At 44.9% G+C, this 17,849-nt stretch overlaps 2 protein-coding genes across 2 annotated transcripts in view; one reads left to right on the plus strand and one right to left on the minus strand.

Annotated features, from left to right (window-relative positions):
• LOC130300905 (uncharacterized) overlaps nt 1-17,849 on the minus strand; it is a 448,736-nt gene that overhangs the window by 25,355 nt on the left and 405,532 nt on the right. The window contains exons 19-21 of the mRNA XM_056551581.1: nt 14,151-15,117; nt 5,911-7,118; nt 980-1,083 (exon numbers count right to left, since the gene is read on the minus strand). Coding sequence (XP_056407556.1) covers nt 980-1,083; nt 5,911-7,118; nt 14,151-15,117 — 2,279 coding nt within the window. The remainder of the gene's footprint in view (nt 1-979; nt 1,084-5,910; nt 7,119-14,150; nt 15,118-17,849) is intronic.
• LOC130297775 (gastrula zinc finger protein XlCGF57.1-like) overlaps nt 1,747-17,849 on the plus strand; it is a 55,491-nt gene continuing 39,388 nt past the window's right edge. Inside the window, exon 1 of the mRNA XM_056550687.1 lies at nt 1,747-1,867. The gene's annotated coding sequence lies outside the window, so the exon portion shown is untranslated. The remainder of the gene's footprint in view (nt 1,868-17,849) is intronic.

The raw sequence follows: 17,849 nt of genomic DNA on the forward strand, positions 1-17,849 counted from the left end.
TCACCCCTCAATATTCTACCCGTACCCCTTACTTTATTGGACACAAATCTCACCCCTTATTCCACCCATACCCCTTCCCTTATTGGACACGTACCTCACACCTTATTCCACCCGTACCCCTCCACTTCATACACCTGTACCCCTTACCTTTATCCACTTATACTCCTCCCCTTCATCCACCCATTCCCCCCCCCACCCCCACTTTTTGGTTGAACATGATAACAATTAGTTTTTTTTTTTAACCTTACTATATATCAGGTGTCAGTAGTACGTTCGATTATGAGAAAAAGCTAAACTTGTGCTCACTGACACTCACTGACCGCACTGCTGTATGGCTGCACTCGCTGACCGCACTGCTGTATGGACGGACTCACTGACACACTGCTGTATGGCCGCACTCGCTGACCGCACTGCTGTATGGCCGCACTGCTGTATGGCCGCACTGCTGTATGGCCGCACTCACTGACCGCACTGCTGTATGGCCGCACTCGCTGACCGCACTGCTGTATGGCCGCACTCACTGACCGCACTGCTTTATGGCCGCACTCACTGACCGCACTGCTGTATGGCCGCACTCACTGACCGCACTGCTGTATGGCCGCACTGCTGTATGGCCGCACTCACTGACCGCACTGCTGTATGGCCGCACTCACTGACCGCACTGCTGTATGGCCGCACTCACTGACCGCACTGCTGTATGGCCGCACTGCTGTATGGCCGCACTCACTGACCGCACTGCTGTATGGCTGCACTCGCTGACCGCACTGCTGTATGGCCGCACTCACTGACCGCACTGCTGTATGGCCGCACTCACTGACCGCACTGCTGTATGGCCGCACTCACTGACCGCACTGCTGTATGGCTGCACTCGCTGACCGCACTGCTGTATGGCCGCACTCGCTGACCGCACTGCTGTATGGCCGCACTCACTGACCGCACTGCTGTATGGCCGCACTGCTGTATGGCCGCACTCACTGACCGCACTGCTGTATGGCCGCACTCGCTGACCGCACTGCTGTATGACCGCACTCATTGACCGCACTAAATCGAGAATCACAGAGTAATGGGGCGTATCCTGGTGTCCTAGTGGTAAATACTTGTATGAATATTATGAGAACTAGGGGAAAGATTTATCAGAACCTGTGTAGAGGGAGTGGTGCATTTGCCCATAGCAACCAATTCAATTCCTTCTTTCATTTTTAAAGAGGCCTGTGAGAAATGGCCTCCACTCTTCCTCTACACACGTTACGATAAATCTCCATCTAGAAGGACGACACAAAACACACTGGGCCCGAATTATCAGGTATCAGAGAAGAACCAGAGAGATTACGCTCACACCGACCAATCACAGCTCAGCTTTCACTTTATCAGAACTCGTTAGGATATGAAAGCTAAGCTGTGATTGGTTGTTATGGACAAAGGGGGAGATTTATCAAAACCTGTCCAGAGGAAACGTTGCTGAGTTGCCCATAGCAACCAATCAGATCGCTTCTTTCATTTCTCAGAGGCCTTTTCAAAACTGAAAGAAGCGATCTGATTGGTTGCTATGGGCAACTCAGCAACGTTTCCTCTGGACGGGTTTTAATAAATCTCCCCCAAAATCTCTCCAGTTTCTCTCTCACGAATTTCGATAAATCAGGGCGACCATGTGAGAAATAGCTGAAGGGGCGGTTTTATGAACTTTACATAACAAATGGGGGAGGGGGTTAAAATTATAAAGGCTTTCTGCCATTATTTTGGGGAGTAAAAAAAAAAAAAAAGAAATCACATGTGACATGTGACCTTTGGGTCAGTCTTATTTTGGCTATGCATCCTGCTGTGGTCGAAATCACTCAGATTTGATTATCCTCTTCCTATTTGTTTCTATGTAAGTTAATGTTTTTTGCTATATCATAGGGATCTGGGGGACGGTTTTATTGTAAAAATGTTCTCATTCTGGACTCACATTTTCTTTCCTATCCCCTAATTTCATATCCCCCCATATTACATTTCCCTATTTCACATCCATCCCCCATTTCATTTCTGCCCCGCCATTTCATGTCAGTCCCCCATGTCATATCTCGCCCCATGTCACATCCCCCACCCCCTCCCTGCGCCCTTATTATTTCTTAGGATAGTGTTTCCCAACTATGGTACCTTCAGCTATTGCAAAACTACAACTCCCAGCTTACCTGCCCTTTCATGGCTATCCCCCCAAGTTTCACATCCACCCCATTTCACGTCTATCCTCCCCAGTTTCATGTCCTTTCCCCCAAATTTCTTTTCTATCCCACAATTTCCCATCCCCCCATTTCACACCTATCCCCCCATTTAATGTTCATCCCCAATTTCACATACACCTCCATTTAACGTCTACCCCCCCAATTTCTTTTTTGTCCCCCCAATTTCACATCCCCCATTTTATGTCCCCCCATTTTGTGTCCATTCCCCATCTCCCCATTCAATGTCCATCCCCCAATTTCACATCCACTGCCATTTCACGTCTATCCCCCCATTTAATGTCCATCCCCCCATTTTGTGTCCATTCCCCATTTCACCTCTCCCCATTTAATGTCCATCCCCCAATTTCACATCCCCTGCCATTTCACGTCTATCCCCCCCCCCATTTTGTGTCCATTCCCCATCTCCCCATTTAATGTCCATCCCCCAATTTCCCATTCCCCTCCCCCATTTTGTGTCCATTCCCCATTTCACATCCCCCAATTTCCCATCCACTGCCATTTCACCCCCCCATTTTATGTCTATCCCCCCATTTTGTGTCCATTCCCCATTTCACATCTCCCCATTTAATGGCAATCCGCCAATTTCACATCCTCTGCCATTTCATGTCTATCCCCCCCCCCAATTTTCACATTCCCCTCCCCCCCCCCTTTTATCTCTATCCCCCCATTTTGTGTCCATTCCCCATTTCACATCTCCCCATTTAATGTCCATCCCCCAATTTCACATCCACCTCCATTTCACGTCCATCCCCCAATTTCTTTTTTGTCCCTCAATTTCACATTCCCCTCCCTCCAATTTTATGTCCATTCCCCATTTAATGTCCATCCCCCAATTTCACATCCACCCCCATTTCACGTCTAATCCCCCCCCATTTCGTGTCCATCCCCCATGTCGCATAAAAACTCCTGCACCCCTATTATTTCTAAGGATAGAGTTTCGCAACTAGAGGACCTCCAGCTATTGCAAAACTACAACTCTCAGCATTGCTGGGGGTTGTAGTTCTGCAACAGCTGCAGGCACCCTAGTTGGGAAACACTGACTTAGCATTTAATTTTCGGTGGCGGCCCAGCCCGTCAGATATGGTGATGGGCAATCGCAAATTTTCCCATAGAGAAACCATATTGCAATTTGCAGAAATGGCGATTCGATTGCGATATTTCGTGCAGCCCCTTCTGCATGTACACATTGATATATCGTACGATCTTTTAACCAGGCTTGGCCACAATTGCTGATATTTACCAAAGAAGCGACCAAAGAATTGTATTTGCAGTGTAACTGAGTAAAGCTTAGTTGTTTTTCCGATTTTATTCCTCATCTTAAAATGCATTTATTCATTTATTTTTTTAAGTATTTTTCTACACAACATGAAATCTTCAGGAATGCCGTATTAAAAACAGCAAAAAAACTAAAGAAAACCCCCCATCCCATAATATCCTGATGTATAATCTAAGCCCGGAGCAGATACACACGTTACTGACGATCTCCTTATATGTGTGTGGTTTGGCCACGCCCACTTCTTGTGATGTCACACATGATGATGATGATGATGTAATATAGAATCTGTGGGGGCCTATAGAATGGGCTCTGGCCCTGCAGGCAGTGTCGGTCTTTGCTGGCTTTGGAAGGAGTGTTATCACTACGGTGATGGCGATTGGCAGGAAGAGTAACCCCAGACTACGTGACTATGGGAGTGAAAGAGGTGCCGGCTTTACCACCAAAGCCAGCTGTGGCTCCTACATCTTTCCCGGCTATAACATCAGCGCCGGAGGACATGGAGACCGATGGGAGACAATTCCCTGATGACATCATCATGTCGGATGAGGAGCCGAAGAGAAGGAGATTCTTCTAAGATCTGGACAGGGACTGTATAATGGCGGATATCAGCTCCACCAACTGGTTTTGGAAGTGACGTAGATAGGAGGCTGTATTTCCATGACCATTACTACCATCTATTGGGGACTCTCTGGAGCAGTGGTTCTCAACCTTTTTTGCCTGAGTGCCCCTTGACAGCCCATTCTCAAAAAAATTGTACCCCCATATTAGAGACATTTTGTAATGATTATAGTATAATTCATATGCTTTACTTTCCTCTATAACAGGCCCCCTGTTCCTCTCCCTATCTCCCCAGTCCCTGGATTTACAGGTGACGTCTCCTCTAACAGGAGTTATTTACTTTTATTTTCTTCACTATCTGGCCTAGACCGCCATGAAGATTTCTCCCGTACATGACTTCACCACAGAACCAGCCAAACAAACAAACATTTTAGGCTGCTTTCTGCAATACAATACCCACCTATTTACAAATTTCCCATGTTTATTGTCACACACAGTACTAGTACCCGCTTGGCATCCCCATAAAGTTGTTAGACTCCCTCTGGGCTCCCATATATAGTTGTGGGCCCCCAAACTGCCCACATATATAGTTGTGGGCCACCATACTGTCCCGCTTTGTTGCTCCACTGCTCCTCTGGTCTGGGGACTTATTGTTATGGCTCATAGCAGTAGGTCTCCGGTCTGCAGGGGCAGTGGAGCAACAAAGCTGATGGTAGTTCCTGGCCACAGCAGCCCAGTGCCCACGCTGCCCCTTTGCTGTCCTCCTGCTTCGCTCCTTGGTGCAGTGACGTCAGCCGACCATTTCTTTCAAAGTGGTCCAGATCAATAACCAGTTGCTGTGGCTGCCATTACTGATTTTTTTTTCAAGTACCCCCCTGGAGAACTGCTATGTACCCCTGGGGGTACTTGTACCCCAGGTTGAGAACCACTGCTCTAGAGGTAAGAACTTTACAGCAATCATCTCCTCTTCTACAAAGGGAAAAATAATTCCACCACACCATGACTACACATTACCACTATATAATTGACTGGATAATACCACTGTACACAGACAGTAGTGACCCCAGCTCCACACAGGCTCTGCAGACCATATAAGTGACTACATACAGTTACATCAGGTGATGTCTTCTCTGATTGGAGTCGGTCACTTTCCTTTTTCTTATTCATCAGGCCCAGACCGTCATGATGATTTCTTCCAGCCACAACTTGTCTCCACAGAACCTGACAAACAAACATTTTAGACTCCGCACTTTTCCAAACAATAATAATAATAATAACCCCCAGTGTTCCACACAGTAAAAGTACCCACTTTACTTTGGGTTGTGGAAGAGTAGGTGCACCCCCCTCCCCCATTAGGGAGTTAGGTCACTTCAGTAGGTAGGTCCTTTCATTGTTTTCCCCATTACACAGGTGCTCCGAGTAGGTAAGTGCCACCTGTAAGTAGTTATTCCCTGTATATAGCTGCCCCTTGTAGGTAGTAGCAGCCTCCTTTAAAGTAGGGGTTACTCCTTGTAGGTAGGTACCCCTGTACATAGTTGCCACCTGTATAAATTTGCAGTCCCCTGTATATGGTTGCAGCCCCCCCCCCCCCCGCATATATTATAAGCAGCCCTTGTTGTAGTAGAAGTACCATATTTATAGGCGTATAACACACACCCTCATTTTAACATGAAAATCGGAGTAAAAAAATAAATACATGTAAAAGTAATGACTTGGAAGCTCTGAACTTAATCGTGGAACAATATTTATTATAAAGTTTATACCACTTATATGGCAAATATGAAAGAAAAATACTCCTTTGAACATAAAATACTGAACAAAAACAAAATTAATCTAAACTGCTATCAGGGAAACCAAAAAACTCTTCGTCTTCACAGCCATCTTCAGAATCGAGCTGACCACTACTGCTTCCACTGCCACTGTCTTCATAGATCACTTCGTCTTCTTCCCTATCCAAAGCATTGCTTATGCCACATTTCTTAAAAGATCTGATAACAATATCTTCACTGACTGTGTTCCATGAAGTTTTCACCCACTGGCACACTTTTGTAATGCTAGGTCTTTTCATTCGCCCAGAATTTGTGACTTCATGTTGAGTTTCATCACACAGATATTTGTTCCACTCTTCACGCATATGGGCTTTGATGGGTTTGTTAATGGAAACATCTAATGGCTGCAATTGTGAGGTTAGTCCACCTGGAATAACTGCGATATCTGTTTTGAACTTTTGAAATTCTTGCTTTATTGTTTCTGTAAGATGAGATCTAAATGCGTCCAATACTAATAAGCATGGCTTCCTTAACGAAGCTCCTGGGCGCTTCCCCCACACATTTTTTAGCCACAACTTCATGCCTTCTTCATCCATCCAACCTTTAGGGTGAACATGTACGTGTACGCCCCTTGGAATATTCTCCTTTGGTAAAGTTTTTCTTTTAAAAATGACCAATGGTGGCAACTTTTTTTCATGCCCTGAAGTTTTGATCGTTACAGTTTTGGCGTCTTTCGAGTCCACGGTTTTATTTGAAGGAACATCGAAAGTCAGGGATACTTCATCCATGTTGCCGATTTGACCCATTTCAAAATGTCGTCTCCTCCTTGCGTTAATAATAAACTCGTCAGGCATACGCTGGGCAATCCTGGTTCTTGTTCGCATCCGAAGGTCATGCCTCTTCATAAATCTTTGGCACCATGATGTTGTCCCTTTGAAATCTTGGATTTGTAACGCTTTGCCGATTTTCACTGCTTCAAAAATGATCATTTTTGTTGATAAGGCAATGCCTGCTTTTCTTTGATTCAGTACGAATTCCTTTACCAGGTTTTCCAATTGTGGCCATTTAACAATACCACTTCGACCATTGCATTTTGTTTTTGGCAATATCTTGATTTTTGCTTCATCTTTTCGCCACTCTCGTATTGTGCATTCTGTTGGTGGCTCTCCAAAATGCCTTGCTGCAGCCCTATTTCCATGTTGCTTGGCATATTCCACAACCTTTAACTTGAAACGGGCTGTATATGCTGAACGCTTCTGTCTTGAATCCATTTGGTATGGTTGTTTTAAGAAGCTGAAATAGAGCAAGAGTTGCACACTGCACATATGAACGTACTGACACACATACGGACATATCTTACTGATTTTACACACTGTCAGACACACACTCGGTGACACACAAATACCAGTACAGTGACCCCCCCCGACCTACGATGGCCCCGACATACGATCATTTCAACATACGATGGCCTCTCAGAGGCAGCATCAACATACGATGCTTTTGTATGTCGGGGCCATCGCATAAACCGCTATCCGGCATTTCAGACTGCTTCAGCTGCCACCGGATAGCCGTTTACGGTGCCCCGTGTGGTCCGCTGACGATCACTTACCTGTCCTCGGGGCTCCGGCGCGTCCTCTTCAGGATCCCCTGCATCGTCGGCGCTCTCCATCGTCGTCATCACGTCGCTGCGCACGCCGTCCCGTCATCCAAGAGGAGCGGCGTGCGTAGTGACGTGATGGCGGCGACGGAGAGCGAGGATGCCGGGGAAGCAGAGGCCGTGCCGGAGAGTCGGGGACAGCGATCGAAGGCGACATCCCAGGCAGTGGTGACGAGCGGTGACGGTCCGGAGCGGCGGGGGCAGGCGAGTACAACCTCCAATACCAGTGGTCTTCAACCTGCGGACCTCCAGATGTTGCAAAACTACAACTCCCAGCATGTCCGGACAGCCGTTGGCTGTCCGGGCATGCTGGGTGTTGTAGTTTTGCAACATCTGGAGGTCCGCAGGTTGTAGACCACTGTCCTATACTTTACATTGCACGGATCCCTCAACATACGATGGTTTCAACAAACGATGGTCCATTTGGAACGGATTACCATCGTATGTTGAGGGACCACTGTGTATACAAACACACATTCAGATTACCCCCTTTGATTTGTGGTTTATGTTTAAGACCCATAACCGTTTTATTTTTCCACCGACAAAGTAACATACCACGGTTTTAGGCCACGGTTACAGTATATTGATCTATGTTATCTGGGCTTGATTGCTGAGGGCTGCAATCACAGCCTTCAGCAATCACAGAGCCGGGGAAGACGCCGAGGATCAGGCAAGACCTCGGGCTTCCCCAGCAACCCATCTTCACCCCGCGATTACCGGTACATCGCGGGAGGGGAAGATGGGTCCACTAGACACCAGGGATAACCGGCATGTAGTGTTTAACCCCTTAACCCCTTAAGGACACATGACGTACTGGAACGTCATGTGTCCACTCCCGATCTATAACGCGGGGCCACGGCGTGGCCCCGCGTCATAGCGGTTCGGGCCCGGCCTCTAACAACGGCCGGGACCCGTGGCTAATAGCGCGCGGCATTGATCGCTGTGCCGCGCGCTATTAACCCTTTAGACGCGGCGTTCAAAGTTGAACGCCGCGTCTAAAGTGAAACCGAAAGCATGCCGGCTAGCTCAGTGGGCTGTTCGGGATAGCCGCGGTGAAATCGCGGCATCCCGAACAGCTGACAGGACAGCGGGAGGGCCCCTACCTGCCTCCTCGCTGTCCGATCGCCGAATGACTGCTCAGTGCCTGAGATCCAGGCATGAGCAGTCATGCGGCAGAATCATCGATCACTGTTTTCTTATGAGAAACCAGTGATCAATGTAAAAGATCAGTGTGTGCAGTGTTATAGGTCCCTATGGGACCTATAACACTGCAAAAAAAAAGTGCAAAAAAAAAGTGAATAAACATCATTTAACCCCTTCCCTATTAAAAGTTTGAATCACCCCCCTTTTCCCATAAAAGAAAAAACACAGTGTAAATAAAAATAAAAATAAACATAAATGGTATCGCCGCGTGCGGAAATGTCCGAATTATAAAAATATATCGTTAATTAAACCGCACGGTCAATGGCGTGCGCGCAAAAAAATTCCAAAGTCCAAAATACTGCATTTTTGGTCACTTTCTATATCATGAAAAAATGAATAAAAAGCGATCAATAAGTCCTATCAATGCAAAAATGATACCGTTAAAAACTTCAGATCACGGCGCAAAAAATTAGCCCTCATACCGCCCCATACACGGAAAAATAAAAAAGTTATAGGGGTCAGAAGATGACAATTTTAAACGTATAAATTTTTCTGCATGAAGTTATGATTTTTTCCAGAAGTGCGACAAATTCAAACCTATATAAGTAGGGTATCATTTTAATCATATGGACCTACAGAATAAAGATAAGGTGTCATTTTTACCGAAAAATGTACTACGTAGAAACGGAAGCCCCCAAAAGTTACAAAATGGCGTTTTTTTTTTTCAATTTTGTCTCACAATGATTTTTTTTCCCGTTTCAAATGAAAGTGCAAAAAACGGAAAAACCCCGGGTCCTTAACCCCTTAAGGACCCGGGGTTTTTCCGTTTTTTGCACTTTCATTTTTTCCTCCTTACCTTTAAAAAACCATAACCCTTTCAATTTTGCACCTAAAATTCCATATGATGGCTTATTTTTTGTGCCACCAATTCTACTTTGCTGTGACATCATTCATTTTACCCAAAAATCTACAGCGAAACGGGGAAAAAAAAAATAATTGTAAAACAAAATTGAAAAACAAACGCCATTTTGTAATTTTGGGGGCTTCAGTTTCTACGTAGTACATTTTTCGGTAAAAATGACACCTTATCTTTATTCTGTAGGTTCATACGATTAAAATGATACCCTACTTATATAGGTGATTTTGTCGGACTTCTGAAAAAAATCATTACTACATGCAGGAAAATTTATATGTTTAAAATTGTCATCTTCTGACCTCTGTAACTTTTTTTATTTTTCTACCTACGGGACAGTATGAGGACTCATTTTTTGATCGCTTTTTATTCATTTTTTCATAATATAAAAAGCGTTCAAAAATGCACTATTTTGGACTTTGGAATTTTTTTTGCGCGCACGCCATTGACCGAGCGATTTAATTAATAATATATTTTTATAATTCGGACATTTCCGCACGCGGTGATACCATATATGTTTATTTTTATTTACACCGTTTTTTTTTTTTTTATGGGAAAAGGGGGGTGATTCAAACTTATATTAGGGAAGGGGTTAAATGATCTTTTTTCACTTTTTTTTGCAGTGTTATAGCTCCCATAGTGGACAATAACACTGCACACACTGATCTTTTATACTGATCATTGTTATCCCATAGGGACCTATAACACTGCACACACTGATCTTTTATACTGATCATTGTTATCCCAAAGGGGGCTATAACACTGCACGCACTGATCTTTTACATTGATCAGTTGTTTCTCATAGGAAACCAGTGATCAGTGATCGATGATTCTGCCGCTTGACTGCTCATGCCTGGATCTCAGGCACTGAGCAGTCATTCGGCAATCGGACAGCGAGGAGGCAGGTAGGGGCCCTCCGGCTGTCCTGTAAGCTGTTCGGGATGCCGCGATTTCGCCACGGCTATCCCGAACAGCTCCCTGAGCTAACCGACACTGCTTTACTTTCACTTTGAAAGCTGCGTCTAAAGGGTTCATAGCGCGCAGCACTGATCGCGTATGGTGTCGGGAAAGGTTATTCACGGGTCGGGAAGGGGTTAATCACTTTTAAACAGAAGGGCTTTTTTTTTTTTTTTTTTTTTTTTTTTACACATAAGGAGGCCGGGCTCATTAAGAGGCCCGTACCCCTACCTCCTTTGGTACCGAAGCCGGGGCTGGAGTGAGGTAATCTCCCACTTCCTGGCATCAGAAAGGGTGCGCAAGAGCCCTGTGAAGGGGAAGCCTGCGCAGCTCCTCGCAGCTTCACATAACCGGCGCATAACAAGCATTCAGCGCATAGCGGCGTATAACACGCAGGTAGCGTTTCTGGCTGATATTTTTAGTTTGAAAACTGCATGTAATATGCCGATAAATACGGGCAACTCCTTTTCATTAGTAATATCAGTCTTTAACCCCTTAACGACGCAGGAAGTATATTTACGTCCTGCGCCGGCTCCCGCGATATGAAGCGGGATCGCGCCGCAATCCCGCATCATATCGCGTTGGTGCCGGCGCTCATCAACAGCCGGGACCCGCGGCTAATACCACACATCGCCGATCGCGGCGATGTGTGGTATTAACCCTTTAGAAGCGGCGGTCAAAGCTGACCGCCGCTTCTAAAGCGAAACTGAAAGGGACCCGGCTGCTCAGTCGGTCTGTTCGGGACCGCCGCGGCGAAATCGCGGCATCCCGAACAGCTGACCGGACACCGGGAGGGCCCTTACCTGCCTCCTCGGTGTCCGATCGGCGAATGACTGCTCCGTGCCTGAGATCCAGGCAGGAGCAGTCAAGCGCCGATAACACTGATCACAGGCGTGTTTGTTAATACACGCCAGTGATCAGCATAGGAGATCAGTGTGTGCAGTGTTATAGGTCCCTATGGGACCTATAACACTGCAAAAAAAAATGTAAAAAAAAAAAGTGTTAATAAAGGTCATTTAACCCCTTCGTTAATAAAAGTTTGAATCACCCCCCTTTTCCCATAAAAAAAATAAAACAGTGTAAAAAAATAAACATATGTGGTATCGCCGCGTGCGTAAATGTCAAAACTATAAAAATATATCATTAATTAAACCGCACGGTCAATGGCGTACGCGCAAAAAAATTCCAAAGTCCAAAAAAGCGTATTTTGGTCACTTTTTATAACATTAAAAAATGAATAAAAAGTGATCAAAAAGTCCGATTAAAACAAAAATCATACCGATAAAATCTTCAGATCACGGCGCAAAAAATGAGTCCTCATACCGCCCCGTACATGGAAAAATAAAAAAGTTATAGGGGTCAGAAGATGACATTTTTAAACGTATACATTTTCCTGCATGTAGTTATGATTTTTTCCAGAAGTGCGACAAAATCAAACCTATATAAGTAGGGGATCATTTTAACCGTATGGACCTACAGAATAATGACAAGGTGTCATTTTTACCGAAATATGCACTGCGTAGAAACGGAAGCCCCCAAAAGTTACAAAATGGCGTTTTTTGTTCGATTTTGTCGCACAAGGATTTTTTTTTCCGTTTCGCCGTGCATTTTTGGTAAAATGACTAATGTCACTGCAAAGTATAATTGTCGACGCAAAAAATAAGCCATAATATGGATTTTTAGGTGGAAAATTGAAAGGGTTATGATTTTTAAAAGGTAAGGAGGAAAAAATGAAAGTGCAAAAACAGAAAAACCCTGAGTCCTTAAGGGGTTAATAACCCCCTTTAGGTAGTAATAGCAGTCCCCTGAAGTGACCCCCTTTAGGTAGTAATAGCAGTCCACTTAGTGACCCCCCCTTTAGGTAGTAATAGTCACCTGAAGTGACCCCCTTTAGGTAGTAATAGCAGTCCACTTAGTGACCCCCCCTTTAGGTAGTAATAGCAGTCCCCTGAAGTGACCCCCTTTAGGTAGTAATAGCACTCCACTTAGTGACCCCCTTTAGGTAGTAATAGCAGTTTACTTAGTGACCCCCCCTTTAGGTAGTAATAGCAGTCACCTGAAGTGACCCCCTTTAGGTAGTAATAGCACTCCACTTAGTGACCCCCCCTTTAGGTAGTAATAGCAGTCCCCTGAAGTGACCCCCTTTAGGTAGTAATAGCAGTCCACTTAGTGACCCCCTTTAGGTAGTAATAGCAGTTTACTTAGTGACCCCCTTTAGGTTGTAAGGACAGTCCCCTGATAAGATCCCGTTTAGGTAGTAATAGCAGTCCACTTAGTGACCTCCTTTAGGTAGTAATAGTCCCCTTTAGTAACCCCCCCCCTTTTAGACAGTAATAGCAGTCCCCTTTTTGTGACCCTCTTTAGGTATTAATAGCAGTCCACTTAGTAACCCCCCTTTAGGTAGTAATAGCAGTCCTTTTAGTGACCCCTTGTAGGCAGTAATAGTAGTCCTCTTATTACCTAAAGGGGTCACTAAGGGGACTGATATTATAACCTAAAGGGGGTCACTAATAGCAGTCCCCTTAGTGACCCCCTTTAGGTAGCAAAAGCAGTCCACGCCGTTACCAATGTAGGTAATACTAGCAGTCCCCTTAGTGACCCCCTTTAGGTAGCAAAAGCAGTCCACGCCGTGACCAATGTAGGTAATACTAGCAGTCCCCTTAGTGACCCACTTTAGGTAGTAGGGGCAGACCCCTTTAGGAAGCTAAAAATACTTACCAGGCTCCTCTATAGCGTGTCCTCTCTTCTGCTCTTCTCTCCTCCAGTTTGTGCTCCAGCTCGTGATGGCATCACTCATTTCCCGAAACACAAACTGGAGCGCAGAGGAAGAGATGCTCTGGCCTCTTGTGGCTGTCTGCATATTGCAGGCAGCCACAAGAGTGATTGTTAGGGCCGAGTGAAGAAATTAACTAAAGGCGCGTCTGTAAGACGCACTTATAGTTAAATGAGTCCTGGACTGGGCTCTGCAGAGTGGCGATGTGTACAATGTATGCATTGCCCCTCACTCAGGAGTTAGGCGGCCACGAGGCCCCCTCAAGTGCGAGGCCTTAGGTAGCCGCCTAACTTGCCTAATGGAAGAGCCGCCTCTGTTCCTGTAGTGCCCATGATAAAAATGTAACTACACAAGGAAAGGAATTTGGGGCATCTTATATATGGACGGAGAGGCAAGTTTACATTTCTAATTGACCTTTAACCCACACAGTGGACCCATTACCCGTATGTTGTACTGCTGTCAGGACTAAGGGAAAACAGATTTTCTTACTGGATCCAAAGTAATCTTGGGTGTTTATTGTCTAAATAAGTCCAAGTTATTTAGTTTTCCAAAATAACATTTACCACATCCAAACAAGAATCTGAATTCTCTGATAAGAATCAAGGGTTTATTCCCTTATTGAAGAATTACTCCACCCCTTGACATGTCCCGCCACGTCCCCTACCATAGACATTAATGGAGGAGGTGTGGTGTGATGAACGCGGAAGCCCAAGGCTTCAGTGTTCATTAATGCCGCAGCGCCAGCCAGGGAATCCCAGGGGGTCCCAGTGGTCAGACCCTCCACGCTCAGACATGTTATCCCCAATCCTTTGGATAGGAGATAAAATGTCCAAGGGTAGAGTACCACTTTAAGCATTGTCATATGTAAAACATCAAAATATCTATTCTCCTGTGTGACTTTTCTGATGAGTCCTTAGACTGCCCTTAGCAATAAAACATTTCCCACATTCTGAACATGAATATGGCTTCTCTCCTGTGTGAATTCTATCGTGCGTAACAAGATGTAATTTGCGCGTAAAACATTTCCCACATTCTAGACACGAATACGGCTTCTGCCCTGTGTGACCTCTCTCATGTATAACAAGATGTGATTTACTTGTAAAACATTTCCCACATTCCAGACACGTATATGGCTTCTCCCCTGTGTGACTTCTTTCGTGTACAACAAGCTGTGATTTACATGTAAAACATTTCCCACATTCAGAACATGAATACGGCTTTTCGCCCCTGTGCCTTCTCTCGTGTGTAACAAGATGTGATTTCACTGTAAAACATTTACAACATTGTGAACATGAGTACGGCTTCTCTCCTGTGTGACTTCTCACATGTACGGAAAGGCTTGATTTATGTGTAAAACATTTTTCACATTCAGAACATGAATACGGCTTCTCGCCCCTGTGCCTTCTCTCGTGTGTAACAAGATGTGATTTCACTGTAAAACATTTACAACATTGTGAACATGAGTACGGCTTCTCTCCGGTGTGACTTCTCACATGTACGGAAAGGCTTGATTTATGTGTAAAACATTTCCCACATTCTAAACATACATACTGCTTCACTCCTGCGTGACTTCCTTGATGGGGAAAAAGATCTAGTTTTTCTGAAAACTCTTTTCCACATTCATCACAATGAATCCTTTTCTCTTGTTCTTGTCCACTATTTGTCGTAATCATCTGTGATTGGTCTGGAGAAGGTTCCTCATGATCAGGAGGATTATTATAGGATAGATCTGGATGTACATTAGGGGTGAGGAGGTCTTTTCCTGAGGAGCGCTCCATCATATATTCATCTTCTACTTTATAATTCAGCGATAACATGAAGTTTCCATCTAGGTTCTTACTGGGATTTTCTGTTACGGATAAAACTGGATAATTAAAATTTTTCCCAGAACAGAAATAAAATAAAATTTATAAACATTTCTATTGGGCTGGAAACACACACACAGATTTATATAATAATAATAATGATAATAATTAGAAATGAGCGAACTTACAGTAAATTCGATTCGTCACGAACTTCTCGGCTCGGCGGTTGCTGACTTTTCCTGCATAAATTAGTTCAGCTTTCCGGTGCTCCGGTAGACTGGAAAAGGTGGATACAATCCTAGGAAAGAGTCTCCTAGGTCTGTATCCACCTTTTCCAGCCCACGGGAGCACCGGAAAGCTGAACTGATTTATGCAGGAAAAGTCATCAACTGCCGAGCCGAGAAGTTCGTGATGAATCGAATTTACTGTAAGTTTGCTCGTCTCTAACAATAATATCATTATCAATATTATCATCACTATCATTATAATAAATAATAATAAGAATATTATATTAATTACAAACAATGGGTTTCCCAGCGGCGGGCACCCTGCAATCACACATCTTATCCCCTATAAAATGTTTTTGCCCGGAATAACTCTTTAAAAACAAAATAAAACATTTTTTTTTACTAAATTGTGATTAGAAATAATTTTAACACTTTTAGATGCCACAATTATCTTTGTTCCCGGCATCTAAATGGCTAATGATTGATATCGGCGATCACGCTGATCTCCACATTAGTGACGAGTCTCTGCTGCTGATAGCAGCCGGTACTCACCAGGGATGAAGTGAGAGTACTTTATATACCCAGACCGTGCTCAGGGCATACATGTACATGATAAAGGAAATCTGTCACCAGTGTCACCTGCACTAATCTCTTGGTACGGACAGGTAGTGCAGGTGACACTGATGACAACGGTACTCACCTTGTCCCGTTCCGTGCGGTCGTTTTTTGGCAATCCTCTCTGGTATCATCAGCACCGGGCCCGAACATAGGCAGAGCTCAGTGACGTCACCGCTGCTGTTTGCTAGCAGCGGGACCCAGCAGAGAACAGCAGCGGTGACGTAACCAAGCTCCGCCCATGCACCAAGTCGGGCCCAGAGCTGAAGATACCAAAAAGGATTGCCGGAGAACCACAACACGGAACAGGACAAGGTAAGTACCGTTGCCATCAGTGTCTATCGACAGATTCGTGCAGGTGACACTAATGACAGATTTCCTTTAAGCGCCAAAGGAACCAATCATATTCCAATAAAGTCATGTGATCACAGACAAGGTGAGGACAGCCAAATCTGAAGGCCCAATTACACAGGGCAGGACAATATTTATCCTCTGGGGGCAGCATTTGGCCAAAAAACATGATAATACTAGGAAAAAAAAAAAAAAAAAGGATTTCCGTTACCGTTCCGTTACTATCCAGCGAATATCTACACGGCCCTCCTTGTCCCACGCCTGTCCATGTTTACACTGTAAACCCAGTGCAGATCTACAAGGTCACGGCTCACTTACCACCTGAGGTCATGACCGGACCCATAGATGACCCTGGAGAGGATCTCTCTGTGCAGTCACCTCCCTCAGGTCCTGACTATACATAACACAGGGGATCACTGGGGCCTGAAGGGTTAATGTCATGTATCTCTAAGGAGGAGCCTCCCCTGAAGAAACCTCTGAATTCCCTCTGTAATCCATTATTACATACCTGGGGTAACACCTCCTGGAATTATTACATACCCGGGGTAACACCTCCTGGAATTATTACATACCCGGGGTAACACCTCCTGGATTTATTACATACCTGGGGTAACACCTCCTGGAATTATTACATAACTGGGGGTAACATCTCCTGGATTTATTACATACCTGGGGTAACACCTCCTGGAATTATTACATACCTGGGGTAACACCTCCTGGAATTATTACATACCCGGGGTAACATCTCCTGGATTTATTACATACCTGGGGTAACACCTCCTGGAATTATTACATACCTGGGGTAACACCTCCTGGAATTATTACATACCTGGGGTAACACCTCCTGGAATTATTACATACCTGGGGTAACACCTACTGGAATTTCCTCCTTCACTTCCCTCATACACGGGTGATGGCCCCTCATCCTCTCTTCTTCATCCTCCACTTTAATATTAGTCAGATCTCCCCCCTGATGTGACATATAGAACAATTCACTACAATACAGCAGACAGGAGGAGCAACAGAGACCCCCAAAATCTATCCCCACATCTATGACTGCAGGACCCCCCTATAGAGATGTGGGATAGGATCAGCCTCATCTACCTGATGCTTCTCTGGGACATTTCTCTCTGGACATTCCTGGGAATACAGAGGACGGGGACACCTCTCGGGTGGATTTCTATCCATGACTCCATCTGTAGGGAACACACAGGGAATGAATACATCACCTGCTGGAGATTTCTATGTTACTAGGTGGTGACAGTAATATATATATATATATATATATATATATATATATATATATATATATATATATATATATATATATATATATGTCTCTTCTTACCTGGTGATGTGAGGGGCTGCTGATCCTCCATCATGACCTGATCCTTGTACTGATCCTTGTGTCCTTCTACATACTCCCACTCCTCCATGGAGAAATAGACCGCCACGTCCTGACACCTTATAGGAACCTGACACACAATGATACAGTCATCACCCCGACCCCTCCAGTGGTGTTACTGTATAATGTCCCAGCATTCCCAGCAGTGTCACCTCTCCAGTCATCACCAGACCCCTCC

This window comes from Hyla sarda, chromosome 1 (genome assembly GCF_029499605.1).
Source record: "Hyla sarda isolate aHylSar1 chromosome 1, aHylSar1.hap1, whole genome shotgun sequence".
Lineage (NCBI taxonomy): Eukaryota > Metazoa > Chordata > Amphibia > Anura > Hylidae > Hyla > Hyla sarda.